This window comes from Orbicella franksi, chromosome 9 (assembly GCF_964199315.1).
Source record: "Orbicella franksi chromosome 9, jaOrbFran1.1, whole genome shotgun sequence".
Lineage (NCBI taxonomy): Eukaryota > Metazoa > Cnidaria > Anthozoa > Scleractinia > Merulinidae > Orbicella > Orbicella franksi.
The window spans coordinates 1,399,247-1,426,432 of NC_138153.1; the positions used below are offsets into that span (position 1 = coordinate 1,399,247).

The 27,186-nt window shown below is 38.1% G+C and overlaps 4 protein-coding genes across 5 annotated transcripts; 2 read left to right on the top strand and 2 right to left on the bottom strand.

The window, feature by feature from the left end:
- The first annotated feature begins 3,895 nt into the window (after nucleotides 1-3,895).
- On the top strand, nucleotides 3,896-4,800 carry LOC145496519 (uncharacterized). The gene is made up of 2 exons (XM_081476214.1): nucleotides 3,896-3,911; nucleotides 4,241-4,800. The coding sequence occupies exons 1-2, from the start codon at nucleotides 3,896-3,898 to the stop codon at nucleotides 4,780-4,782; spliced, it is 558 nt and encodes a 185-aa protein (XP_081332340.1). The 3' UTR covers nucleotides 4,783-4,800.
- A 179-nt stretch (nucleotides 4,801-4,979) lies between these two features.
- On the bottom strand, nucleotides 4,980-12,604 carry LOC145497445 (uncharacterized). The gene is made up of 4 exons (XM_081477248.1): nucleotides 12,245-12,604; nucleotides 7,142-7,256; nucleotides 6,733-6,983; nucleotides 4,980-5,984 (listed from the first exon to the last, which is right to left on the bottom strand). Exons 1-4 carry the CDS (start codon nucleotides 12,602-12,604, stop codon nucleotides 5,595-5,597), a joined length of 1,116 nt encoding a protein of 371 aa, XP_081333374.1. The 3' UTR covers nucleotides 4,980-5,594.
- Nucleotides 12,605-13,837: 1,233 nt separating this feature from the next.
- Nucleotides 13,838-17,242, bottom strand: LOC145497446 (uncharacterized). The gene is made up of 4 exons (XM_081477249.1): nucleotides 16,868-17,242; nucleotides 16,328-16,442; nucleotides 15,378-15,628; nucleotides 13,838-14,561 (listed from the first exon to the last, which is right to left on the bottom strand). Exons 1-4 carry the CDS (start codon nucleotides 17,240-17,242, stop codon nucleotides 14,193-14,195), a joined length of 1,110 nt encoding a protein of 369 aa, XP_081333375.1. The 3' UTR covers nucleotides 13,838-14,192.
- A 1,507-nt stretch (nucleotides 17,243-18,749) lies between these two features.
- On the top strand, nucleotides 18,750-27,103 carry LOC145496446 (U3 small nucleolar RNA-interacting protein 2-like). Of its 2 annotated transcripts, none has more exons than XM_081476105.1 (14): nucleotides 18,750-19,282; nucleotides 19,443-19,543; nucleotides 21,049-21,158; nucleotides 21,526-21,593; nucleotides 22,139-22,180; nucleotides 22,559-22,685; nucleotides 23,694-23,815; nucleotides 24,194-24,286; nucleotides 24,365-24,465; nucleotides 24,655-24,795; nucleotides 25,459-25,521; nucleotides 26,014-26,168; nucleotides 26,621-26,703; nucleotides 26,936-27,103. In XM_081476105.1, the coding sequence occupies exons 1-14, from the start codon at nucleotides 19,208-19,210 to the stop codon at nucleotides 27,098-27,100; spliced, it is 1,446 nt and encodes a 481-aa protein (XP_081332231.1). In that variant the 5' UTR covers nucleotides 18,750-19,207; the 3' UTR covers nucleotides 27,101-27,103. The 2 variants fall into 2 exon arrangements, with proteins under 2 accessions (XP_081332231.1, XP_081332232.1); XM_081476106.1 differs by having other exon boundaries at nucleotides 26,624-26,703.
- The last annotated feature ends 83 nt before the right edge of the window (nucleotides 27,104-27,186 follow it).

Genomic DNA, 27,186 nt, shown 5'->3' on the forward strand with positions numbered 1-27,186 from the left:
GCCAATACCAGGTAAAATTAAACAGTATATGTAACTAACATGATAAAGATACATGCAACTGATAAGTTAATTAAGATGGTGAATTTTAAGCTCGGTAATGAGATGTGAAGGTGAATTAATCAACATGACCCGAGCGTGGGACAAAGAAAAATTCTGAGTCCCCGACGGGGATCGAACCCATGACCTCCCGAACACCGGGCGGGCGCTCTATCCACTGAGCTACGAGAACTCATGGACAGCAAAGTCATTTAACTGAGTTCATATATGATAGGTGTCCTGCATACTGCTAGGATCAACGCTATCGAATTCATCGTGAGTAGTGATAAGTTAATAAAGATGGTGAATTTTAAGCTCGGTAATGAAACGTGAAGGTGAATTAATCAACATGACTCGAGCGTGGGACAAAGAAAAATTCTGAGTCCCCGACAGGAATCGAACCCATGACCTCCCGAACACCTTGCTCTCCATGAGTTCTCGTAGCTCAGTGGATAGAGCGCCCGTCCGGTTTTCGGGAGGTCATGGGTCCGATTCCTGTCGGGGACTCAGAATTTTTCTTTGTCCCACGCTCGTGTCATGTTGATTAATCCACCTTCACATACATGCAACTTTGGGAAGATCTATGAGTCACAGATCAATTGCGAATTGCACTCCGGTTAACCTAAATACACTGAACACCTCGATTAGCCTAAATCAAATAGCTTTTCAGTCAACCAAAACAGTATTTGGGATGACTCTTTCTTTTATCTATAGGTGTATATTTTATGAATATAATTTGGCGCCAGTTACTGCATGACGGGACCATTGAATGCTTATTGTTTCCACGAATTTTCTGTGACAATCAGTAGCAGGTTGTGTTATAACTATTTTAAGGTAAATAAGGTTGTGAAGGAACTGCTATCGTAAAACTCCATGTTTGAGTTACTTAGGTGACAATCGAAGTCTCTACAGGATACTGAGGTGACCCCAGTCTAGTTTTTACAATAAACCTTTTGTTATTCGACAAGATGACTCCAACAACCGGTAGAGATCGTTGTAAAAACGAAACAATACCTAGTGCTGTTTCCTACTTTCACATTATGCTTCTAGCAATTTAACTTTAAACTCATAATTCCATATGTTCAACTGTTGTTGACTTAAAATAGCTCAAACTGTTTGCAAGCAAAACACAATCATATAAAACAACGTCAGATCTCTGGGCACCAGATATTGTGTAATCACCATTATTTGAATTTAAATCAAGCGCTACAAATTCTTCTATTTTTAAAATTTATTTTTAATGTGTTAACATTATGTTTAGGTCTCCTTGCAAACGTTTTGTTTTGTCTTCCTTTTTTTTTTACTACGCTGAAACATGTCAAAACCGTTGTCCGCGTATGCGGCCCATGTCAAGGTCATATTGCATTTCGCTCCAGGAATCCGCGCTCTGGTTAATTATTAACTTTAAAAAAATTCACACTCATTATATTAAGGTCGGTTTAGTATGTCTGAATGGACTTTACAGATCAATTGCAATGTCTTCTACTTTGAACCTGTGATAAAAAAAACACTCCTGTATCCCCAAAATGTTTGCTCGGCATAATTTCATGCACCAACGTCAAAGTTATTACCACTTTGATGTACCCGTAACAAACTATAGTTATGTTTAGTTCATTTGCTCGAGCAATGATTCTTGTTCTTGTTTTCACCGCACACTTGGTTAATCAAGCAGCGAGTGGAGTTTTCATCGATGGCTCCAAAGCCTTGAAGCGAGATGCAGAAGAAGGTGTGGCCTACGCTAACTTTGCAGCGCACAAGTTTCGTTACCTGAACTTAGCTCCTTTGGTTTCAGCTTCAGTGAAAGAGCCTCGAGAGTACAGTAAACTTTGTGTCGATCACTCATCGTGTTTCTCAACAAATCTGGCAGCATTTCGTGATCAAAACGGAAAGGTGATGTGCGAGCTGTTACCAAGTGATAAATACAACAATTCTAACAAGTTTATAAGCCACCAAACGTTTCATCACCTGAGCATAAAGATAAGAAAAGAAGTGCTTTAAAACTGTTGTTTAGTGTTAGATAACTGATGTTTTGAAAAAAAAACAACAGAGAAAGAAACAAATGTAAAGAATCAAGCTTTTTTCTCACTCAGAGACTCCATATAAGTATTCGAAAATGTCTTCTACCATTGTTACCATTTTTGTTCATTTCGCACTCGCATCAAACGACAAAATCCCTTATTAACGAAGAACACCAAATTAATTTCAAGTGGTTTTATTCTGTAACTGTTCTTGAATACAACAAAGAAAATTAAAAACTTAGCGATTCACATGACAGGTGAATCAAAATTTGCGTGTCGATCTGTGCATACACTATACTCCAGAGAGAGACCCTAGAACTACTATACGGGGTAGTGAAACAACAACAAAATGGATTGTCACCAGTCAGGTCGTGACTCCCTGTCACGTTAACAATCGTCCGCGGTGAAATAGTTTCCCTTTTTTGAGAAAAAAAGTGCAAGCATTCAAGTATGGAGTTGACAACTAAGCCTGAGTTTCACTCAGGATGAAATCGTAGTATGTAACCCAGCATCAGTATTTCTTCTGGTGAAGCCTGTTCACTCATCTTTTCAGGCGTAGATCGCTATTTTTTGGCATGCTGATAAAAAACTTCGGCCAAAGGTCGAATTTTGTGCTGATTGAGAGTTAAACAACGAACAAAATGACGCGGTATATAACTGAGTTTATTATACATTGAACTCACCAGCTCTTTTCTGATTGGTCGAAAGCGTACAGTGAATTTTCGAAATCAGCGCCTGCGACGTCATCTCTGCAGATTATACAATAATCATGTCAAGGACACTCAAGGTCACGGGTAATCATGTCAAGTTCGCGCGCTTTGTGTTGCTTGCCGTCAGTGAAGAAGCAAAAACATGACTTCCATTTTTTTCGTACAATGTATAACAAAACAATTATTAGAACTGATTCGGATTTTGTGATATCCAGGATAATCAAGGTCTCGGTAAGTGTGATAACCCCTACCTCGACCTTGATTATACTGGATATCACAAAAACCTCATCCAATAATTGTTTATAATCAGTTCAGGAATCAGAGAGGAAATGAACGCTCGTAATAAGCAATAACTATCTCAGCATTGAAATGTATCTTTACAACACAGACACCTTGCTACAGCAACTCTTGTAAGAATCAAGCAACTTGCGTAGCCAAGTACGAAGACCACGCTTATCAGTGCGTATGCGCCCTTGGATACTCTGGAAAACACTGTGAAATAGATATTTTACATTGTACACGTTAAGAAAGGTAGCATCGACAGCAGTGACAGTGGTTGTAGCGCCGGGTAAATAGTGGTAGTGGTTAGCGGTAACGTGGTAATGGTAGAGTAGTGGTAGTGGTAGCGGTAGCGGTAGTGATAGTGGTAGTGGTAGTGGTAGTGGTGATGGTAATGACAGTGGCAGTGGCAGTAGCGCTAGTAGAGGCAGCTGTTAGTGGAAGCGTGGTAGTGGTAAAGCAGTGGTAATGATAGTGGCAGTGGAAGTAGTAATAGTAGTGGTGATAGCAATGAGAGTGGTGTGGTAGTGATTGTTTTGGCTTCTGCTGTGAAGCAAATTAGGAATAAAAGGTGTTACTAAAGAGTTGCTGTTGCGGCAGCACAACATTTTGATCCTTGTAACTGTTTAAATAGAGTTCACATATGCCTGTGTAAAATGTCGTGTTGCATTTAGATCGGCTAGGTTCAGATGCTTGAATTTCTTCATATTCCATCAGCATAATTCATGTAAAATTATTGTCATTTTTCTTGTAGCTCCTGCTTATTCGTGTAACGAAATAGTCTCCAAGACAGACGGGGAATACTGGATCAACCCGGAGAAGAGTGGGCAGCCTTTGAAGGTCCTCTGTGACATGACAACTGACGGAGGTAAGTAACAAACATGGCCCAGAGAACAAGAGAAAGCAAACACTCCACAAAACTATTAATTTAAAAAAAAAGCAAAAAAAAAAACAAAAAAAAAAAACATCGTGCGTTTAAGAATTTATTTAGTACCATCACGCATCTTAAAGTATTTCCAACGAGGATTCGAAGTCGTGGTGTTTGAAAATGACACGTACATTCATCTCTGCTTTATCGTGATTTTGCTTTATTTTTAAAGACTTCCTACCTTTTGATATATTTACGTTCTTTTTTGAGTGATAATCTTCCTTTGCCAGCTGATGATCACATGATCATTAATTTTTACCTGATCTCAGGAGGTTGGCTGCTTGTCTCCAACGTTATGATTGACGAGTCATCCTCATCACTTCAGTTGTCACTCGAGACAACATACCGAGGAATTAGTAACTATCACAACAATAAAACGTTTCTAACGACAAGTGCCATGCATGAGCTGAGAACACACTTGGCATTCACTCAACTGAGATTCTACTGCAGTAAGCTGCAGGGCACGCGTACTTTCCATGTGACCACGGTCACTGACAGCATTGGTCAAGCAGTGGTCGAGTATTTCAGCGGTCAGACGGATGTCCAGCCCATCGCTTGCGGCTCGTTTGTTACAATGGAGAATGACAACTCGAGATTAGCAGGACAATGTCATCTTTGGGGGAAAGAAAATGGTGTGCTTCGAGTTGGAAAATGGGGTCATGGCGAAGATCAAGACAGACTATTTCGCTTCACAATTTTTAATCATGCCAATTACTACTGGCTGTTCCTTCCCGATGGCTCAAAAGTTCGCTGTGACGACCTCAGCGATGCTGTGTCTTCTGGAGATTTTTGGAAAGTCTTTGTTCGTTAAGAACTTTAAAACAATGACTGCTTATAGTCCTTGTCGTTTTTCTGTCGGGAGGTAAACAGGTCGTAAATGGACATTTCCTATGGGAATTGAGTGTCAAATATACAACTTCCTATACTGTTGATTATATGTTATACCTTACCGACAAAAACCTCTAATCAGATGTCAGATACTCTTATCCATTTCATGTAGTTGTAAGTCAGTTAATAGATCGGGAATAGCAGGGATTCAGTAGTGATGGCATGAATAAATAAGGATTCTTGGCCCAGAAGGGGAACTCATACAACTGAGGTGCTCCTCGGAACTTATGAGAAAAACCCCTAAGAGGTACCAAGATGCTGTTTTGTGAGCGTGGCTTGAAATTTTTTCCGCCCACGAGAGGCACCAATTCTCCCAGTGAAACAACACATTATCTCCTGTCATATTTTTTTCGGCTCAATACCCTAAAAGGTACCTTTTTGAGGATGAGCACCCTAAGAGTTACCAAAACCACTTTTTAACCCCTAAATGGTGCGACTAGCGCCCCCGTTTGGACATCCACAAGAAACACACGGAATCATGTCAATCAAAAAAGTGCTTTTTATTTTTCCCTGCCCGGTTATACAAAATGATCTCTACGAGGTAATATTCCCTTAATTAACACAGATGTGAGATGCTTTATTTATTTATCGTTATTTTGGAGAATATCCTTAACAATAAGAATCACATTTAAAACGAAAACTTTTCTCTCCTGATTTTGTGTCGATGTGTTAAAAACTTACATTAATACGCATATTCAAGCAATGTCAGAGCATTGACACTGGCTCAATTACATCTCAGCGCAGGCCGACACTAATAAGCCTGTTGCTGACTTCGTTTGGGTCATGAGCATTGACGTTGAATGCCACGCCCTTGTAACCGTTCTTATTGCTCGATGTACGAAAGTACGGTGAGATTTTATCATCGCACCAATTTTCACAGGTCTTGTAGCATTCACCTGTGTAACCGGAGATAAAGAAGCCAGAGTATTTCATCGTCGAGCTGCTTTTCTTATCGCAGATGAGCAGCTGGTAAGAGAATGCCTCGTCTGCTCCCACGCTATCCCACAATCCATAGGTAACAGCAGCCTTCCCATAGTTCTCAGCAACCTTTATGGTCTGTCTGGTTTGTCGCTTGAAGTAGGTCTTGTTTCCGGTTTCGTGATCAATGAACATAATTTCTTTGAACTATAGGTAAAGAATACAATAGCTATTCATTAAAGAAATATTCATTTCCTGCTTGGAATGAGAACGTTGCTACCCTACCTTTTTGGCACTGCGGTTGAAATCCTAGCGATTGCTATACGGACCAAGACGATATTAAAGGAATAAAAAAAAAAAAAACGATTTAGAAACTGAACTGCTGCAGTTCGCTGATGACGCAACTGTTGTCTTATCAGATTTAGATTCCGCGCGAGCTTTGTTTGTATTGCTAGGTTGTTTTGAGAAAGTCTCTGGACTAAAACTTAACGTTGCGAAAACAGAAGCAACGTGGATCGGCTCTCTCCAAAACTGTAAAGATGAACCACTTGGAGTCAAATAGAAAGGTTTTAGGCATTTTCATTACATATGATGTACAGATACTAGTCAAGAAAACTTTAAGCAAAGGCTGAAAAAAATCAGAAATATAATAAATTCATGGAAGTCAAGGAGTTTGTCAATTCATGACGAGGTTAATATTATAAAAGCAATAGTAGCGTAGCCAATCAGGCATTAGTAATAGAACGCTAGTAGAATATATTAAAACTGGATAATACTCTTGGGCAGCTCAACATTTCTCTTACTTCAAATGGCTTTAATTAAATGTGAAAGGTACTACCAAGTATTGAACAGTAGGTATGCATTTCGAAGTATAACTAATGTGAGTTCGAACTCACATTAGTTAAGTTGCACGAATACACATAAAGCAGAGAAAAGAAAAGCACAAATAACTCACAGAAATGTTGTTACAGTTGGTCCTGTAGCCGTCACTTCCATAAGGAAACTGAGTGCTGTATGTGACTTCAGTCTTGGGTTCGGCAGATTCATCAGTACTGTAACACATGGTCCATCCTCCATTGTATGACGTCATGTCACAGTAGGCCTGGAATGCGTTTGAACGGCTTCCTGCATCCGGGTACAACCAGTACAAGCCGTCACCCTCAGAACGACCTTGATTCCTTATATCTTGACAGTCAACCGGTGGTGCTAATAGCAAATTGGAGAAAAAAAATCACTGAGATTTGAAATCTGAGCCTGTCTAACTCACTAATTCATGCAGCACATGTGTTAGACAGACGTTTCTGGACAAGTTAAGAAGATATAAGTTAACAAGAAACCACTTGAAAAAAAATAGTTATAAATACCTATTTCACAGTGTTTTCCAGCAAATACTGGTGGGCATGCACAGTGATAGTCATTGTTCTCGTACTTGGCCACACAAGTTCCTTGGTTCAAACAAGGATCACTGGAGCAAGGGCTCTGTTTCAACATAAAAAAAAAAAAACAGATTCATTTGGTCAAAGATGTATTATAAACTATATGGGGTATTAAACTATTATTTTAAGGTGGTATATACCCAAAAATATGGCGATGTTCATGAAAAATTCCATTTTTGGAAAAAATACAAGATTAAGGCCCTTGAACACTTGTTAAAAACATTTTGAAACAATCTTGCTGAATTTACCTCTAGGTAAGTGTGAAATTTAAGGAAAGTACACAGTGGTATAAGTTTTTTTACGTAGCAACGGCCATAGCAACGGCTGTTTACAGTAAGAACATGACCAAAAATATACATTAGTTTTAACATATATGAACGATACTTTGTAGTAAAGCTGTAAAGAGATGCACGACTCGATTGGTATAATTACTTGGGAAAAGCTTTGCCTGATTTACCATCACAGGCTCCTTCATTTCCTTATGAAAAGGAACATTTCCTACAACTACAGAAACTTTTTACAAAATAGAACAACCATTACCCCCCCCCCCCTCCCTGGAGATTCAATCTACACCTTTCCCCTGCAATGTTTGGCTTGTCAAATGCTTAATCCATCATGTAAGAAACTTTAACTGCATTTTTCTCAACTGTCTACTTTTGTACCAACTGACTTCACGCAAACATTTCTGGTTTGGAAGGTATTTAAGAGAAATTCCTGAAATTTGGGGTAATCAAAGACCAGTGGTGTCGTGATGCAATATACTAAAAAAAAATCATAACATTTTAATGTCTGTCACGTGACACTAGATAATTTGTGTACTGGGTTTGATGCAAAATATGGTTATTTCCAAATAAAGCCTGCAGAAAGCACTGAAAACAAGAGTTAACTGTCAAAACTTTAGTTTATTGCATGGAACGAAACAGAAACTTACAAGATATTCTTGTTTGAAAATCAAATCTTGTTGTGTGAAAGAGCGTCAATACCGTAAAACACTACCCCAAAAGGCTGTGGCTGGTTTCCATAGCAACCATTTTGAGTAAAACTTTCAAAATTTAATTTATCTCCTTGAGTGAAATAGCACACAATTGATCTTTCTTCATCATATTTAAACAAACTTTTTGGTCCATTCTAGGGTACCATATCACCTTAATACATGCATTTCGATTCATTTTCCTGCTAAAAGTCCAGCAAATTACTGATTGCCTCCAGACTTAGAATGAAACAGGCAGGGTAAAACACAAAATATTAATTTCTGAATATTCGAAAGGTAACCCTTTGTTCAATTATGTATACATCAGCTGTGCTTCAACAGTAGCCTGCATATAACGTATGTTTAGTTAACAATCGACCATCGTCCATGGAAAATATAAATATGGTCGATTTTTTTTCCCTATAGTTCTTAAGAGCAATTCTCCAGGAAAGTGAAGCAAAGTTGGAAATGAAAAATTTTAACCCCTCTTCAATTTTTGTGTGGAGGTAGGTTGCCTTGAGAGATAAACAAAAACAACCATATTTGGATCGGCAGATGTATCGTTGCCATGGTAACCGCACTAGCTGACGTCGGCCTCAGGACCATGTTTTGAGCTAAAGTTCCACTCTCAAAAGGTAAAAGTAACCGAGTGTGGTTCTCGGGTGTATGGGAACAAATTCAAATGAAATTCATACAGATGGTAGAGGCACTCTTCCAGTTTATAAAATTCGCCGTTAAAATATTTTGGGTTTTATAAACAAGAAGAAAATGCTCGTCTTACTATGCTCCCTGTCAGCCATTTAGACAAGCAGGAAAAACAAGCACAGCCATATTCGTAATTTCTCCGAAAGATCTCTTTCCACATAAACCAAATTAGCAGCAGAGATTACACAGATATTGACGTTTCTAAATTTCATAAAATCAATTTGGGGAAAACTATATTCTGGCCATGGGTGCTGAAGACACCTGGGGCAAATTGCAAAAAAATTACAAAATTGGTAATTTTGAGGGCGCTAGTATTTGGCTCAAACGGGCTTCAAAAGTATCTTTTATCATCTTGTCTGTCACCTACATTTAGTTAATAAGGTTTTGGCCAACGAATTTGATGAAAGATAAATTGATACAAAACCTACCTTGAAGGTTCTGGGAATTTCTTCAGGATGCTTTCGTCGCGTGGTTCTCTTCAGTGTCTCTTCTTCGCTCGCTCCATTTTCTCGGCCAAATCTAGCGCAGACTCTGATCTAACGGTTACTCCCATCGAATATCCAGTTTGCCGTGTTTCAGACCAGAGATGATGATACAAGTAGCGCGCATACACTTGACAAAGAACAGTTGACAAGGTCAAAACATGGTCGTAATACTTGCGATTTCTGCCGTCGAGCACCTAAATTCATCAATATTATCCAACCAGGAAGTAATGTAAGAGTGTCGAGATCAATGTATAAAGCAAACGCATGCCTGAACAATCCAAAGTAACGTCTTTGGCTAAAATCGAGTCAGATACTACGATAGTCGATAAGCAAGAAAGGTGAATACACTGAAAGCGTAGGCCGAAGTGCGAGAAGCACGACTGCTGAAAGGATGTAATACAATGTAATGGGATGTAACACCGGATGAGAGTGTAATGATATCCTCTTGTGTAATGGGGTTGTTTTACAATGGCAATGGTGAAGAAAGCCAAAACGAAAGAAAAAAAAAAAAAAAAAAAACGAAAACCGAAAAACCGAATAAAAGCATCAAAGGAAAATTAAACGTCGAGCAATCTCATACCCTGAGAAACTAGGAACAAGGTTGAAATGTTTAGGTGGAAAGTCTAACTCGGATTCATACGTATCACGGGGCCCCACGTTGAATTTTATTTTTCGTTGAATGGGTACCAGTGCAATCTGCATTTTTGGCACGCACAGCATGAATTTCCTTATTTTTTTTTAGAGTTAGAACGTCCAAGAGTTCTTAGAAAAACTAACTTCTTTGTTCTCATTCAAGCCTGTACATCATTTGTTGTTAACGAAAACCTGAACATATTTTCACACCTGTCAGTACTCCTGGATTTACTGTAGCTAAACCAATAGATGATAAATGGTGTCCTCTCTTATACAATGATAAACTTGATCCAGTGTAGTAAAGCCAATGGAGGCAATCAGGTTGCGTAAAACGATCAGTGAAGCGCTTTTCTTTTGTCCTCTTTTTTGACCACTGTAAAACAGTCATAAAAGCGGATCAAAAGTCGTCCTTTTATCCCTCTATCAATGATATATTGTACCAAAAATATCTAAAGAAGAGACAATGCCATTGCGACAATGTCGCTTTATCTGAAGCTACAAAAACAAACAAACCAAAAACACGTATATCGCATTTTAAAAGTACATCCGATTTAGCCAAAGACTTAATTCAGAATCTCCGCAGACATGCATTTGCTTAGCTGTGATCTTGATGCATCTATTTAACTTCCTGGAGGATTTCAGATGGATTATATTGATGAATTATTTCGATACTCGACACGCGACTGTGTTTGACCTGTTCGACTGTTCTTTATTCGGGTTAATGCATCATCACCTGTGGTCTAAAAGGAGATGTTCGGTGAGGCTAGCCAGTTAGATTTGACCTATCTGCTAGAGTCTGTGCAAGATTTGGTCAAGAAAATGGAGCGAGAGAACCGAGGAGAGACCCATACTATACGACAAAAGCATCCTGAAGAAATTCCCAAAAGTTACAAAGTACGCTTTGTTTCAATTTATATTTCATCAAATTCCTCGGCCAAAACCTAATCAATCAAATGTAGATAACAGATAAGATGATAGAAAATACTTATGAAGCTGATATTTTCTATCTAAAGCCTGTTCTAGCCAAATACTAGAGCCCTCAAAATTTCCAATTTTGCAATTTTTTGCAACTTGCCTCGGATGTCTTCAACACCCATGGCCAGAATATAATTTTCCCCAAATAGATTTTATGATATTTAGAAACTTCAACATCTATGTAAGCTCTGCTGCTAATTTGTTTTTTTTTTTTTGGGAAAGAGTACTTTCGGAGAAATCACGAATATGGTTGTGCCTGTTTTTCCTGCTTGTCTAAATGGCTGACAGGGAACATAGTAAGACGAGCATTTTCTTCTTGTTTATAAAACCCAAAATACTTTACGGCGAATTTTATAAACTGGAAGAGTGCCTCTACCATCTGTATGAATTTCATTTGAATTGGTTCACATGTACTCGGGAACCAGACTCGTTTATTTTCATTTCTTGAGAGTGAATTTTTTGGTCAAAACATAGTCGTCAGGCCGACGTGATCAAGTGCGGTTACCATGGCAACGACACACCTGCCGATCCAAATATGGTTGTTTTTGTTCATCCCCCAGGTAACCTACCTCCACACAGAAAATGAAGGGGGGTTAAAAATTTTCATTTCCAACTTTGCTTCACTTTCCTGGATAATTGCTCTTAAAATTCATTGGCAAATAAAGGGAAATTCGGTGAGAAATCACGTGTTTGTTACAGTGCGTAAGATCTTTTTTTTTTTTTCTGCTCGAAGCCCTAACGTTTTTCTTTTCACGAGTCTGAAACCCAAAACTCATTCCTTCCCTCAACACGAACAAAAGTTTTAATTATATATCTTTCTGCAGCAATTTAATTGGCTTCCTGGGGGCCTATTATAGTTTTTACGTCAGAGCCCTGTGGAACCATGAAACTCTTTAGGACTTAGCACTTAAATATTTATGAACGAGATTCGAACTCTACTAAAGCAAAACTAAACAAGTTAAACGCAAATAATATCGTCCAGCTTTCTAAACTTAACTCTTGACTTTCAAATTTTTTTCATAACCTAAAAGACCGTCAAACGGATACGTAATACTGAAGTAACTATTCTCAATCTGAAATACTAAATTGATCACCTGACAATGGTAAAGGTAAAGATCTCTCTAATTCAAAATCATGTACTTAATGACAGTCTCCCGTAGTCTAGAAGTCAGTGAAAAAAGTATCGCTTTTTGTAATAACATCTGTTGACTTACAAATGAAAAATTATTGCTACAATTTTATTCGGAACTGTTGTTCCCTTACCTTTATGCTCAAGTGATGGAATGTTGCGTTCTCAATAAACTCGTTAGAATTGTTGTATTTATCACTTGGTAACAGTTCGCACATCATCTTTCCGTCTTGATCACGAAATGCCGCCAGGTTTGTTGAGAAACACGATGAGTGATCGACACAAAGTTTACCGCACTCTCGAGGCTCTTTCACTAAAGCTGAAACCAAAGGAGCTAAGTTCAGGTAACGAAACTTGTCCGCTGCAAAGTTAGCGTAGGCCACACCTTCCACTGCATCTCGCTTCAAGGCTTTGGAACCATCGATGTACACTTCACTTGTTGCTTGATAAACCGAGATGGTGATGAAAACAAGAACAAAATGGAAAGCCTCCATTCTTACAAACTGTTTTCCGTGGTGCAAAATTTTGTGTATTGTGTCATTTGATTCAGGTGGGAAAACTGATTGAATCCAAGGTTTGACAAAGGCAAACCAAAACCTTTCTGCTGATATGAGAGTTCTGTCTACATTATACTTTTATAAGTGATATTTGAAAGTTTTAAATGGACCGACTTCACAGTGATTGATGATGGTCACTTTCCACCAATAGGCTGGCAGGAAATTCTACCAATCACGGCATGATTGTTACACTGGATAAATTAACTTTGTCTGTTTACTAACTACTTTTTGTTCAGCGCTATGAATCGATTACTGACAATTTTAATAACTGCAAAGAAAGGAACTGAATTAAAGCTGTTTACAACGAGACAATGGGAGTAAAAATTCGTCTGAGTATCCCGGTTGGAAATAGGACGCTGACGAATCCATAATGAGATGAAATATAAATGTTATTGAACTAGCGTGAGGTCCATATTGAAGAAATATTGGTCGAGTTATTATTTTTTTTGCAGGTTTATGGACAGAGCCGCAGACAGGGCCCCTTAAACTTGCCAAAAAAGATCGAAACCAATATTCTCCAATATGGACCGCACAAGCTAGTTCAAAAAAGTATTTATTGTAATGGCTCTTTTTAATCTTTTTATACTTTTTAATGCGTCCCCGCGATCATTTCTCGGTAAACGCGCGCGCGACAGGTAAGCATGTATTTACGTTTCTCACGTCGCTTTTGTCAACATTTAACTGAAATTGTCCTCCAAAAATAAGGTAAAATGATTTATACTGAAGAAAAAAACTGTTTACTTTGTGTGATGAATTAAAAGCGTAATTTTCCGAAATCAGTTCGTGAGCCGGTCCATCTTAGCGGTCCGTATTGCAAAATTCGGACCGCTGAGGGAACCAATCAGAATTCTCCTTTTCATCCCAGACCGGTTCAGCCATATAATAAAATTGCTTATTCAAGGGTGAATGTCGCTGCGCTCGTTCGTAAAATATTGTTTTTAACACTCGAAATAAAATCATTATCTTCACCCCGCCGTATAATACACTCCCTATTTACGCGCGGGTATATTTTCGAGGAAAAATACAAACAAGGAGCAAAATGTCGGCGCGTGTTAGAGTGGTTTTCAATTGAATGTCGTATAGCCAAGACCAAAGTAATCACTCTAGCCAATCACAAAGGACACAGACAATGCAGTAAACCAATCAAAATTCGAAGTAATTACATGTGGCTGACGTGAAGAGCGGGAAATGCATGCGGACGCGTCACAATTGGTTTATGTTGTACTTCTGATTGGATGAAAAAGTGGCGCGAGTTTTTTAAGCCAATCGTGTAGCGTGGAAAGAGCAAAACCAATTACTTTTCGACACTCAAATGAAAACCGCGCTATACCATCGAACAAGGGATTTATTAGTCCACTTTTATAACGTGACATTTTCTAGTATTTCGGCTTGTAGCAGAATTTCAGTATAAAATTGCCTTCAACTCGAAGGAAACCTAAAAGGTTAAATAAACTGCATAAATAAACTAAGAATGGGCAAGATTGATATGGAAATTACAACAGACAAAGCTGATGTTTCAATCATGTCATCGCACACCGACACTAATAAGCCTGTTGTCCAATGGTTTATGACCATTGATGTTAAAGGCCACACCCTTGTAAGAGGGGCTGGTGGATGCTGTACGGAAAAATGGCGAGTATATATCACCGCACCACGAACCGCAGAACTTGAAACAACTACTCGTGAAACCAGAAACAAAGAAGCCGGAATAGAATGAGTGATCGCAGATTAACAGCTGATAGGAGTAAGCGTTGTCTGTTCCCACACTGTCCCACAAGCCAAAGGTATCGGCAGTTTTCCCATAATTCACAGTGGCCACAATAGGTTGACTCTCACGTCGCTTGAAGCAGGCTCTATCTTCCGTTTGGTGATCGATGAACATTATTTCTGTAAACTTAACAAATCGTAAAGAAAAAATTGTTGGAAGGAAAAGGAGTTTTCAGGCATTACGGTCGACGTAACATTTAAAGCCGCCAGTTTGTAATATTTTTGTAAAAACAAAGCACTTAGACAGTCATTCATTCACTCACTCATCCCTTCCTTCCTTCATCCATTCCTGTTATTATTATTATTATTATTATTATTTGTTCAATCATTCATTCTTTACCTGCTTCATATGCATATTTTTCCTTTTGTTTTACAACTTGCTATGATGGTCTTTTAACCGTGTGTTAGCTGAATTCAAGAAAACCCGAAGTTGCGTAGGAAGTGCTATGGAAGTAGTGAATGATCGAGGTGTTCCAAGGGTTCCATTATTGCTTTGATTTCGATCGATTTTTGCTACCATTGAAATATCTAACATGTTGTCTGGAAATCATGGTGGACAGCGATAATAGACGTCAAGCGACACGCTCTTTTGTAAGATTGTGGCTCGAAAAGGAGGACTTCAACGGAGAAAACTTTGTGCTATGCTTGAAGGTAAATACATAGTTTTGGCTATGAAATTCTTCGCCCCCTCATGTTTTAATGGTGTAAAAAATAATACTCGGATAAAGTGGACTGAGTTAACCGCGGGCGTTCGAGGTTTTGTACTTTCTGTCCCTTTCAGGCATGCGCATGTATGTACCGGGGACAGGGGCAATGTATTCAATCGCCTAATGTGATCCTAAGGGTGAGTGAGGCATATTTGTGCCACTTTTGGCCCCCAAATTGGGGATTTCAACAATCAAAGCTTCCAAAGTTCACATGCACCGAGAGTTTGCAAACTTACAGGGATGTTGTTACAGTTGGTCCTATAGCCGTCACTTCCATAAGGAAACTGAGTGCTGTATGTGACTTCAGTCTTGGGTTTGACATATTCATCAGTAGTGTAACACATGGTCCATCCTCCATTGTATGACGTCATGTCACAGTAGGCCAGGAATGCATTTGAATGGCTTCCTGCATCCGGGTCCAACCAGTACAATCCATCCTCCTTAGAAAGACTATGATTCTTTATATCTTGGCAGGTAAGCAATGGACCTGAGTGCAAAGCGAGAGAAATCGTATGATCCGCAGACTGCTTTGACAATGTTATGACGACATTTATGATAGTTCGGTAACAGGAAAGAAACATTAAAAACTGGCAATCACAAATAAACCCAAACTATTGAGCAAGGCCTTCACTGGGTAGAGGGACAAGAGGACTTGCATTTTGTTTTAGGGAAAACGATCCCGAAACGCTCACTGTCATACTGACTTCCAACTACGCCTGACGTGCAGGGACTAAAAATTGAAATGCCAGAGAAAGATTTTCTATAAATAACCTTTATTCCATCAGGAAATTCTTCAATATATATCTCCTGAATAGGCCATTTGCATGATGGTGTCATTTGACTACAACTACCAGAATCCTTTACTTCAGTCTGTTTCTTATGCTGATTAGGGCAATTGTTATTTAAACCCTACTGGGACTTCAAAATTTAAATAATAAAGAAAAAACGAAAGGAATTCTGGTAGTAGTAGTCAAATGATGACAAAGTGCAAATCTGCTATTATTAACGTCACGTAAAGTACTTTGGACACAGCCACTGAGCGCAGCAAAATTAAATAAAACAGAAACTTTAACATGTCTCGCTTTCCAATAGCCTGGCTTGCAGACGGAAATTTAACGATTAAGTCATATAAAAATTTAAAATGACCAATGAGCGTGTCATAAATTTGACAGTTATTGTAAACTACCTATTTCACAATACTTCCCAGCATATCCTAAAGCACATGTGCACTGGTAGTCGTTGTTTTCGTATTTGGCCACACAGGTTGCTTGGTTCATACAAGGACCACTGGAACAAGGACTCTGTTGAAGAACAAAAAAAATCATTTATCACTGCCCTAGTTTCATAATATTTTCTTTATTTCCCTCACTAACTTAACCTGTGCCGTTTCAAGAGAGACTGATTATTACTGAAAATTACAAACTGAAGACTGCAATTATTCAATGAAGACTAAAAATTAAAACGTAGTGACAACATTTCATTTGCCTTTTCACCTGTATTTATCAAAAGTAACTTTGCGCCCTTTCCCTTGATAGAAAAAATGTCGTTTTATGAAGGTTTTTCCAGCTGAAGTGAAATGAACGAAGATGGTAATTTCAGAAGATCTCGATTTTGAAACACGTACTATGCTATAAAGATAAGAAATAAGGATTCCCTTTCTGTAGATAATCTCTGATTAGCCTCTTTCTAAATCGGGGGTGATATTTATAGACGCTGCTTTTCTGACCTTTATGCTGAGGTGATGGTACGCTACGCTCTCAAGAAACTTGTTGGAATTGTTGTACTTATCACTTTGTAACAGTTCACATTTAATCTTTCCTTCTTGGTCACGAAATGCCGCCAGATTTGTTGAAAAACACGACGAGTGATTGACACAAAGAAAACTGCACTCTGGAGGCTCTTTCACTGTAGTTGAATCCAAAGGGGTTACGTTCAGGTAACGAAACTTGTGTGCTGCAAAGTTAGCGTAAGCCACACCTTCCCCTGCATCTCGCTTCAAGGTTTTGGAGCCATCCATGTAAGCTTCACTTGCTGCTTGATAAACCGAGATGGCGTTGAAAACAAGAAAGAGAATCTCTGCTCGAGTAAATAAACTAAACATGGTTATTAGTTACAGCTACATCAGAGTCGTGGTCGGAGAGAATTTCGGTGATATTATAACCTAATTTTTGTGCATGAACGAATTAGCGACCGAATCATTCCCTGACTGGAAATTCGAGTCTACAGGGTTCCTTTACGAAAGAACCGAAGTAGAAGTGCGTTGGAGCTTGAATAAGTTGGATTAAATATACTGCCAACCTTTTAGATATGCTTATGATTTTTTGTGATTAATAATTGACGACTTCATTGATCGATACTTAAATTCAACTAATTATCTGTGAGGAACAAGGAAACCTGAAAATTTACTGATTTCAAGGGAACAAAGAATATTTCTTGAAGTAATTTGAGGGATCAGGGGATCTTTCAACTAGGAATTAGAGGCTTGGCAATAAAATTTATTGAACAACGGAATATATTAATATAATGTGGAACAATGGAGAAACTGTGAAATTTTTAAGGAATAGAAAGAATACGTGTGTACCCGCTGAGAGTCGACCTTCATCGCTTTAACAATACAAAATGCTTTGCTTCTCGATTCTTCCAAACACTTCTAAGGTTTTACTTAGTTAAACAAATTCCTTAATCTGAGATTCCCTGGTGACAGAACAAAGTTCATTTATTATTATGATTATTTTTAAAAGCTTCATGACTATTGCTAAAAGTATCCTTACTGAAGCAAATGATGGAGATTAAAGTCTTTTCTTTTTTCTTGTTTATAAGAAACAAATTTTACTCAATTAAATGGATCCCTTAATCTGAGATTCTCTGGCGGCAGATCTAAAGTCTTTTTTAACAAAAAGGTTCATGTCTATTGTTAAAAGTATCGTTACTAAAGCAAATGGTAGGGATTTAATTCTTTTCTTTTCTCTAGTTTATCAGAAATAAATTAAATAAATAGATCCCTTAATCTGAGATTCTCTGGTGGCAGAACAAAATTTAAAAAAAAAAAAAAAAAAAAAAAAAAGCTTCTAACCAAAGCACAAAGCAATGACAAAAACATACGTTGGCTTTATATTCCTTTAGCTTGCAAAATCATTGGGGAAATAGGAATACCAGCAAAATTTCACCCAGACTGACTGTAGAAGTTAATCAAGCTGGGTGGCTGATCTGACAGAATTGGAGGGAAAAAGGTCGATGTATATCTAGAATGCAAAGAAATAGAAAGATATGAAATAATACAGGTATTGACTGAAACTTTGTTTCTATCGCACTTTTGTTATAATAGTCGCACTTTGTAATAAAATCTTAACACCTGCCACACTCTATATTGACAATACAAGTTGCACTTTGTAATAAAAAAGCTGGTGCACTTTGTAATAAGACACTGTCGCACTTTGTAATAAAGTAAGCTGTCGCACTTTGCAATAAATTCAACTGTCGCACTTTGAAATTTTTGCCACTTTGTAGTGAGCTTAGTCTTCCCCCTGCAATGTTATAAAACAATTAAGAGTAAAAATCAGCGATAATAATTTCGAATGACGTTTCGATGACTTGTTCATTATTTTCAAATTCTGAAAGTCAGGTTCCTGTTAGTTCTGTATATACTGAGAATGCCTGTGAAAGTCTCGCTGCATGCGTAGCGGTTTGCAGCCATGTTCTTCTTCCGTGTGTTTTGGCGGGCTTTGGCGCAGTGATTTGATTACCCCGGTTAGGCGGGTCACCCCACTCCGCAGCTTTCACCTGGAGAAAACTCCGGGTAATCCGCCTTGGTGGAGTACCCCACCTAACATGTGAACACGATCAAGAAAAAAAAGAGAGATTGTATGGATAGACTGGTTACCCCACCAAGGCGGGGTACCTCACCTGCCCGAGGTCCCCCAATTCCATGTGAACAGGCCCCTGATACACGAAGGACACGAAGGACACGAAGGACACGAACAAGATACCTTCCGGCGACCAACCGCTGACCGAACTCGAGAGACTCTGGGCTCCAGTTTCCAGGTTTCTCTCGGCAATAAAAAACAAAATGTCGGGCTTTTTCTTGGCGGACAAGAAAGGTTCTTCGTCGAAGCCAAGGAAAAGACAAGCTAAATCATCTCAGGTAAAGTCTCACATTCTGCCTAGTATGCATGTTGAAATAATCGTTTGCATTTGTCTAATATTGAAGTAAATTTAACACTATGTATACCTGTAAGCCGTTCAGTTCATAGAAGCAGATACAAGTTGCGTGCTCACGTGGTTTTACAACGTTTATTTCGTAGGTGTTGGGATCCAAAACTAAGAAGCAAAAGAGCAAAAAGCCATCGAAGAAGGTTGAATACATAGATGAAGATGAACTGGGAAGTGATTCAGACATTCCAAGGTAAAAATTCTTCTCACTGGCTCTCTTACTGTGCTTGCCTAATGTATTTAAGCTTATTAAGTGTATTGTAGCTTACTTAACTGGCGTTTTGTTATACAGTCAACTCTCGTCATAGCGAAGACACCCTTGGGACCGTCATTTGGTGTCAGCACCGCCTGGTTAGCTTAGTTGGTAGAGAGCCACAGTCTACTGTGCGGACCAGCACTCAGGGTCTTAAAATACCTGAGGAGAATGTGCTGCCTTCGTAATTACATCTGCAAATAGTTAGATGTTCAAGTCTTTTCGGATAAGGACTATAAACCATAGGCCCTGTCAAATCTCCTGCATCTTCAATGTTACATGGTTAGCAGGGGACGTTAAAGAACCCACACACTTAACGAAAAGAGTAGGGCATGAAGTTCCTGGTGTTGTGGTCTGGTCTTGTTTCACGGGTTGGTGCTTCATACAGGGTTGACCTCGTTGCACCTTTCCTCCTTGGACAGTGCGGGAGGTTGAGGGTTGCAGCCCCAGACCAGACCAACATTCAGGGTCTTAAAATACATGTAACTGAGTAGAATATGCTGCCTTTGTAATGACATCTACAAATGGTTAGACGTTCAAGTCTTCTCAGATAAGGATTATAAAGCATAGGCCCTGTCTCCTTCATCCTCAGTGTTACATGGTTAGCAGGGGACGTTAAAGAACCCACACACTTATCGAAAAGAGTAGGGCACGGAGTTCCTGGTGTTGTGGTCTGGCCTTGTTTCATGGGTCGGTGCTTCACATAGGGTTAATCTCAATCAGCCTTTCCCTCTTGGACAGAATTGTCCGAGAAAAATTACTATGACTGCTATGACTATGACTATGGTGTCTGTAACAGCAAGAGTCTGCAATAGTGGGATATAATGAAAGCACTCAATTTTTGAGTATAAAGTGTCACATTTCAGATTTTCAGTTTCTTTTAATTTGTTGTACTAGGTATACATATTTACCTCGATTCACAATCATATAATATAGGTCAAAACAGAGTACAAACTAGTAAACATTCCATGACTGAAGTATAATTATGTCATTCAGTATGTCTAAGTTGTCTGTTGCAACAAGAGAAGAACAATAAAAATGTTAGTTTGGGACCACTTGAAGTGTCTGCAATTCCATAATTAGTGGTAGTCCATAACAGCCTAGCTGTTTCCATACCTTTTTTGTAGCTTCAGCTGGGGATGTAGCTTCTGTCTGTGATAGCAGATGTCCATAATAGTAGGGTTTGTTTCCTCAAGGCAAGAGGTGAATATGTTGTGCCCAATTGAAGCTACACTGTGATCCCTTAAGTATAAATCTTTAAGGCTAGCTGAGTGCAGTTAAGTTATCGTTAGTAAAAAATATAATGATGAAGTAAAGCTTGATTTTTTCTTTTTTAATGGAAAGCCTGTGTTAATGTAGGTGCTGGTTTAGATCTAGGTGTTCTTCAATATTACGGTATTTTGGTTTACCAACTGAATATCACTAAATTGCAACATTTCTTTCAGTGATAGGGAGGAAGATATGGTTGAAGAGGGAGAGGAGAGGGATGTCGAGACAGCTCAAGAGAAGCGACTTCGTCTTGCCAAGCAATACTTAGCACAGTTAGAGAGTGAAGGTAAGAGTGAAGAAACTGTTGGTACATGTATGTGTTGGTGAACAAGTGAAACACTACTCATCTACATACTAAGGTAAATTAACTGCCATTGATAGACTTGCCCACAAGACTGACATGTTTCTAGAAGAAGGAGTTAATTATCAATACCTTTGCATGAATTGCAATTTGATTGCCTAATTAGGAGATTTTTTTTATAAGAAAACGTAAACCATTCCTAAATGTGCAAACGAACTTGATTTGCGCAAAGGTATTCACTTGAAGAACTTATGGTCCTTTGTTATTATGCTAATTCGCAGAGACTGTATATAAATCAAGTCTTCGCATTATTTATTCACTTTGTCTTGAGAATGGTGTCATGTATTTCCAGAACAAAAAAAGAAAGAGTCAGATGACATAGATCATGATGCTATTGCTCACAGACTTAAACAGGATGTTGTAAGTATCTAGACATAATTCTTAGTATAAATAGTATTCAACTCAAATAGATTATTTTTGTGCTCTTGATTTCTATGAGGTGATAGCCTATGAGGCTGAAGGCACATTGTAATCAATTTTCACCCCTTATAAATCAAATGAAAATACATGTAATCTATTTATTTTACTGGAATTCTTATGTCTCCTCAAGGTAATGATCTCCAACCATTTCTCTACATAGTAAGTTCATGCTTTACTGCAGGTCTACTGAATTGTCATTTGAAACTTGAAGATGTGCGCGATCATGCACTTATCAGCTAATTGAGAAGTTCTGCAATGATATCATGTAACTTACTGTGACTGTCAGTTTGGTTTTGTATTCTCTTTTTTTCAATATTCTCATGAAGTGTTTAAATTACAAGATAATAAAAAATTACAACAAAAGGATACAACAATTTATATTTAAGGTTGCATCATTATTTCTTTCAGAAATATTGTAGCATTATGGTAATCATCAGAATTAAATATATGTTGTATACATGTACATTCTTGCTTTTATTGTCTAGCTCGAGCAAACAGGCAGATTACAGAAAAGAATAGCTTCTCAGGTATGATCATGACATTAATAGTAGCTCCATCCAAGGCTTGTGTATTTGCTGATGGTTAGTGCACTGGTCTCCAGATTAAGTAGTCTGGGTTTGAGCTTTGCTCAGACTCACTGTTTTGTGTTCTTAGGCAAGATGATTCACTCTCCAAGTGTCTCTCTCATCAGCCAGGTGTTTAAATGGCTAGTGGCATGTGAAATGCTGGGGGTAGGCTTGCAGAGGACTAGCATCCCATCCAGAGAAATTAGAAGTACTCCTGGTCACTTGGTAGTAGAGAAACCTGGGATCAGTGCTGGCCTGATATGACACTTGGCTCAAACACAGACTTTACGTACATGTACACATGTCAGCATAAAATAATTATCAATATTTACTCAACAGTACACACAGCCCTCTCCTGCTGCGATCAGAGTTCTGAGAGGTCATCAGCTGTCAGTCACATGTCTGTGTGTGTCACCTGATGACAAATTTATTTTCTCTGCTTCAAAAGACTGCTCCATCATCAAATGTAAGTATGACTACATGTATATATTAAATCAAGCTCTAAAGTATGGAGTTTCCCTCTTGGGTAAGAAAAGCTGGGTTAAACCTTGAAATTGCACCATCGGGGATCCCTAGTGAATTTCAATCTAGTGATGTTTTCAAGGCCCTCACTTTTCCATGTTGCTTACTAGTGAAAAAGGAAACTATTTTTTTGTGATTGGTGTGAAATGTGATAATTGAAAGCATTTCAGCCATAGATTTGAAAAGTCATACTCCTATTCAATCCTGTACTTATACTCTGCTGATGCTGCTTTGCTGCTGAGGTGTATACTTATCGATGATTATTTTAAAAACATCAGTTTACTGCTATATAGTAAATGGTTTGAACCCAGGAGTATCAGTAGTTCGTACGGTGTGATCGTCCAGGTGAGGGTAGTTCTGAAAAGAACTGTTGTTGGTGACTGACATTTCAACAACCTGAGCGGAAGTCATCTTCAGAGTCAACTGAATGGTATGTGTCAGTTGATGGTGTTTTAAGTCTGGTCTGCTGAAACTGATTGGTCAGGTTAGCTATGCTGATATTTTGTCAATCTTTTAATTTGTTGTACACGTGGCAAATATCAAATTAAAACAAATGCTGCAAACTATTTGCAAACTAGCTCGTGTTAAGCTCAGTATTACTGTATTGTTTTACTTTGCATAGGGTCCACTAATCACCATTCTTAGCTATTTATCAACTTGAACCTGAGAAAGGCAAATGAACCAGTCATAGCAAGTTATCAAGCTTTAGCCCTTTGTCAGAGCAAAGTGACTTTGGCTTTGCTTTGACGAAGGACTATAAAGGCTCGAAACACCAACTTCACTAAATTGCTTTGGCTTGTTAGTTCACTTTAATTTATCAACTTCAAGTCGATAATTACCTGTAAGTGTTTCACTTGCCTGCCAATGTAGCCCAGTAGTTTCTTTAGACGCTAATACAGTTCAGAAAAGTTTTGTCTCATTGATGTTTTCTGGCTTACATATTTGGTGACAGGGAATGTAGAAACAGGCCAGAAGGAGGGGAAGATCTCAGGCTGTCACAAAGCTAGTGAAGGAAACAAAGGCCACAAGGGACATGTTCTGTGTCTTGCTGTTACTTCTGATGGCAAGTTTTTGGTGAGAAGAAATAAGAACAATTTTTTGTCTGCAAACTTTTTCTTGTATTTGGTGAAGATTGTATAGATTCTGGTAGCTAGGGGGAGGAGGAGTTGTGTTTATTACCATCTCAGTCTGCTGGAGAGATTGATTTGTGGTAAAAAAGTTTTCAAACCCATTAATTTGATTATTCATTAATTTTAAACAAAGAAATCATAACCACACGTGACATTGTTTGGATGTTGTACAGGAGGAAACCTTATGACAATGGCTGCCTCAGACATTGCTGAATAATGAAAGCTTTAGATGATAAATTGCATGCAGCAGAGGGCCCTTTGGAAGTATAGATTTTTACATTTATTTATGATTGTGTTAGCATCTGGTCATTTTTTGTTCTAGGCTAGTGGCGGAAGAGACAAAGTAATTCACATCTGGGATCCTTGCTCACTTCATCACCTTCACACATTCAAAGGACACAAGGATGCAGTATCAGTGAGTTTAGAAGACAATGTTTCTAGTTAGACTTAAATTGAAAACTTGTGGTCTAAAGCAGTTGTGTTTCTTTGTTAGGGTGTGGCTTTTAGACGGGGAACTCACCAGCTTTTCAGTTGTTCTCATGATCGCACAGCAAAAATTTGGAATCTGGATGAGATGGCTTATGTAGAAACTTTGTAAGTCTTATTTGTCAATTTTTGTAACTGTAACTTGTGGTTAGTGACTTAAAAGTCTTAAAGTGCTTTATCCCTTCTTTTTTGTTAATTCTCAGCCTTTTACTCTTGCAGCCTGCGGGATTCCTTTGTATAGGGCCAGGTTGATTTCCATTAGTTAATCTTTGCTCTGTTTTGTTTGGTAAATGCTAGATTTGGACATGAAGACAGCATCACTGCCATCGACAGCTTGACAAGGGACAGAGCTGTGAGTGCTGGAGGAAGAGACCGAAGTCTTCGCGTGTGGAAAGTAGTTGAGGAGTCGCAGTTGGTTTTTAATGCACCAGGGAACATGTAAGTAAATGAGATGACTAACTAGTCTTCTGCTTGCATAATGAGAGAAAGATATTTCATTGGATTGTGAACATGTGATTTGAAATTGAAGCAATGAGCAACTATTTGCATTCTCTGTGGTGCTGTGTCTCATGGCACTTTGTTACCTAAATGTTTAAATCTGGCATATTAATTTTTGTAAGTTATTAATCATGATTGTACTGTAATTCTATTTTTGTTTCTGTGGCAAATCAATATATATATATATATATATATATATATATATATATATATATATATATATATATATATATATATATATATATATATATATATATATATATATATATATATATATATATATATATATATATATATAGTTGATATAGAGTGAGTAGACAATTGGATTCTGAGAGAATTGAATTGAACTGCATTTAATTGAGGGTTACACCTATATGATTGTGCAAATGAAAGTTAACACTAACCCTAAATCTGATCAGGCTAACTGCAATGCCCCTGAAACTGGATTTAATATATACTGGCTTCAGCTCCTGGTTCAATGCCATTGTAACAGACTTGGTATTTTTGTACTTGATCTTTACAAAAGCATGTGAAGTTTATGTCTTAAATGAACTGAACAGTAAACTAGTAAAATCAATTATTTTATTCACACTTCATCTTCAGAGGGTCATTGGATTGTGTGCAGTTAATTAATGATGAGCACATGGTTTCTGGTGCAGATGATGGGTGAGTATACCCTGTTGTTTCATCACACTTCAAAACACCTTTACATGTAATTAAGGTTGCCAGCAATACTCCAGTGGTTGTATCAACACTCTTCTAGGTGTTGATATGAAACAATGTCTCATGATTAGACAATGTCTCTTGTGTGTGACATGTTACATAGCCAATTTTAATCCTTATTAATACATTTTATTCCAAATTCTAGCTGCAATTTTAGCATTTTTCAACTTATAGAGTTAAAGGTAACTGTGCATCGGACATGACAAGATTTTTACATGATGTATTTGAATGGATATTTGCATCTGTAAACCTTCTAAGTGCATAACACAAGTACCTTAAAATTGAAACTTTCCATTAAATCATATTAACTGATAATATGAAACACCACTTCAAAATTATTTGAACACACTGTCTGTCAGATGGCTGTCTTGTGCGGTGTTACAAAATTCTAAAAACAGCCATATGGATAATGGATTTAGTTAATTTTACCAACAGCTCACTATCTTTGTGGAGTGTGACGAAAAAGAAGCCTTTGTGTACAGTTGCAAATGCTCACTGTAAACCTGATAACAGTTCTGATGAGTGCATACCAGATGAGAGTTGGATAACGTCAATAGCATCTTTGCGAAGTACAGATCTCTTGGCCTCAGGTAACACCTTAGCATGTATATTGTTTCAATTGGTTTTAAGTCACTGAAGAGGAGGGTCTAACAGGACTTCTTCAATCTCACATCCATCCACCACCATATTTGGGTCAGTGCCACCATCCCACCCCAGTCAGAATGTTTATCACGATCCACCTTGGTTAGAGTTAAATTTCACCATGTAATATCCACAAATGTGTGATTGTCTGTTATTCATCCTGCAATCCCCCATCAATTTTAAAACTATTACGCACCTTGCCTGTCAAAGTGAGTAAATCCTGAAGCAATGCCGCATTATTATTCTTCAACCTGCCTTTAAAATTTGTCATTCCACATTGCACATCCAGTTTTCCTTGCATTCCACATTCTGCCAAAACCTATTATGTTGAACCCTCAAGGAAGAAACTGCAGCAACAAATGACTGAAATGTGACTAACTTTGTTTAACAACTTTGCCAGCAGGTTCTTGTGATTCATGCATCAAACTCTGGGAGTGTGGAGATGGTTTCCGAAGTCTCAAGCAGCTCTTCTCAATACCTATGGTGAGACTTACCAAGCTCCAAAGATTACTTCTCCTGAGAATTTGGTGCACCAAACCAATATTCTATTCTTAAGCTGAAGTTTTCTCTTTTCTTATTGCCACCCTGCTTAGCATTGGATTGATTTTGTAAGTAGAAATTACACATAAATCATCCTTGAAATTTCCAAGGAAACACATTATAGCAAATTTAATCTCTACAGTTAACATTTTTCACTGTTATTTAATCTTGCCAGGTTGGGTTTGTGAATGCATTGTCCTTTTCTAATGATGGAAATGCCCTCATAGCAGGCATTGGACAAGAACACAGACTGGGCAGATGGTGGAGACTTAAAAATGCAAAGAACTCTGTTTGTGTTATACCATTACAGAGAACAGTTGAAAATGGAGATCATGCATGACATCTACAAATATGTACATCATGTAATGATAAGCTTCTGGTAATAATGTAAAAAGCTGAGCTACATGTATCTTGAAACACAGAATG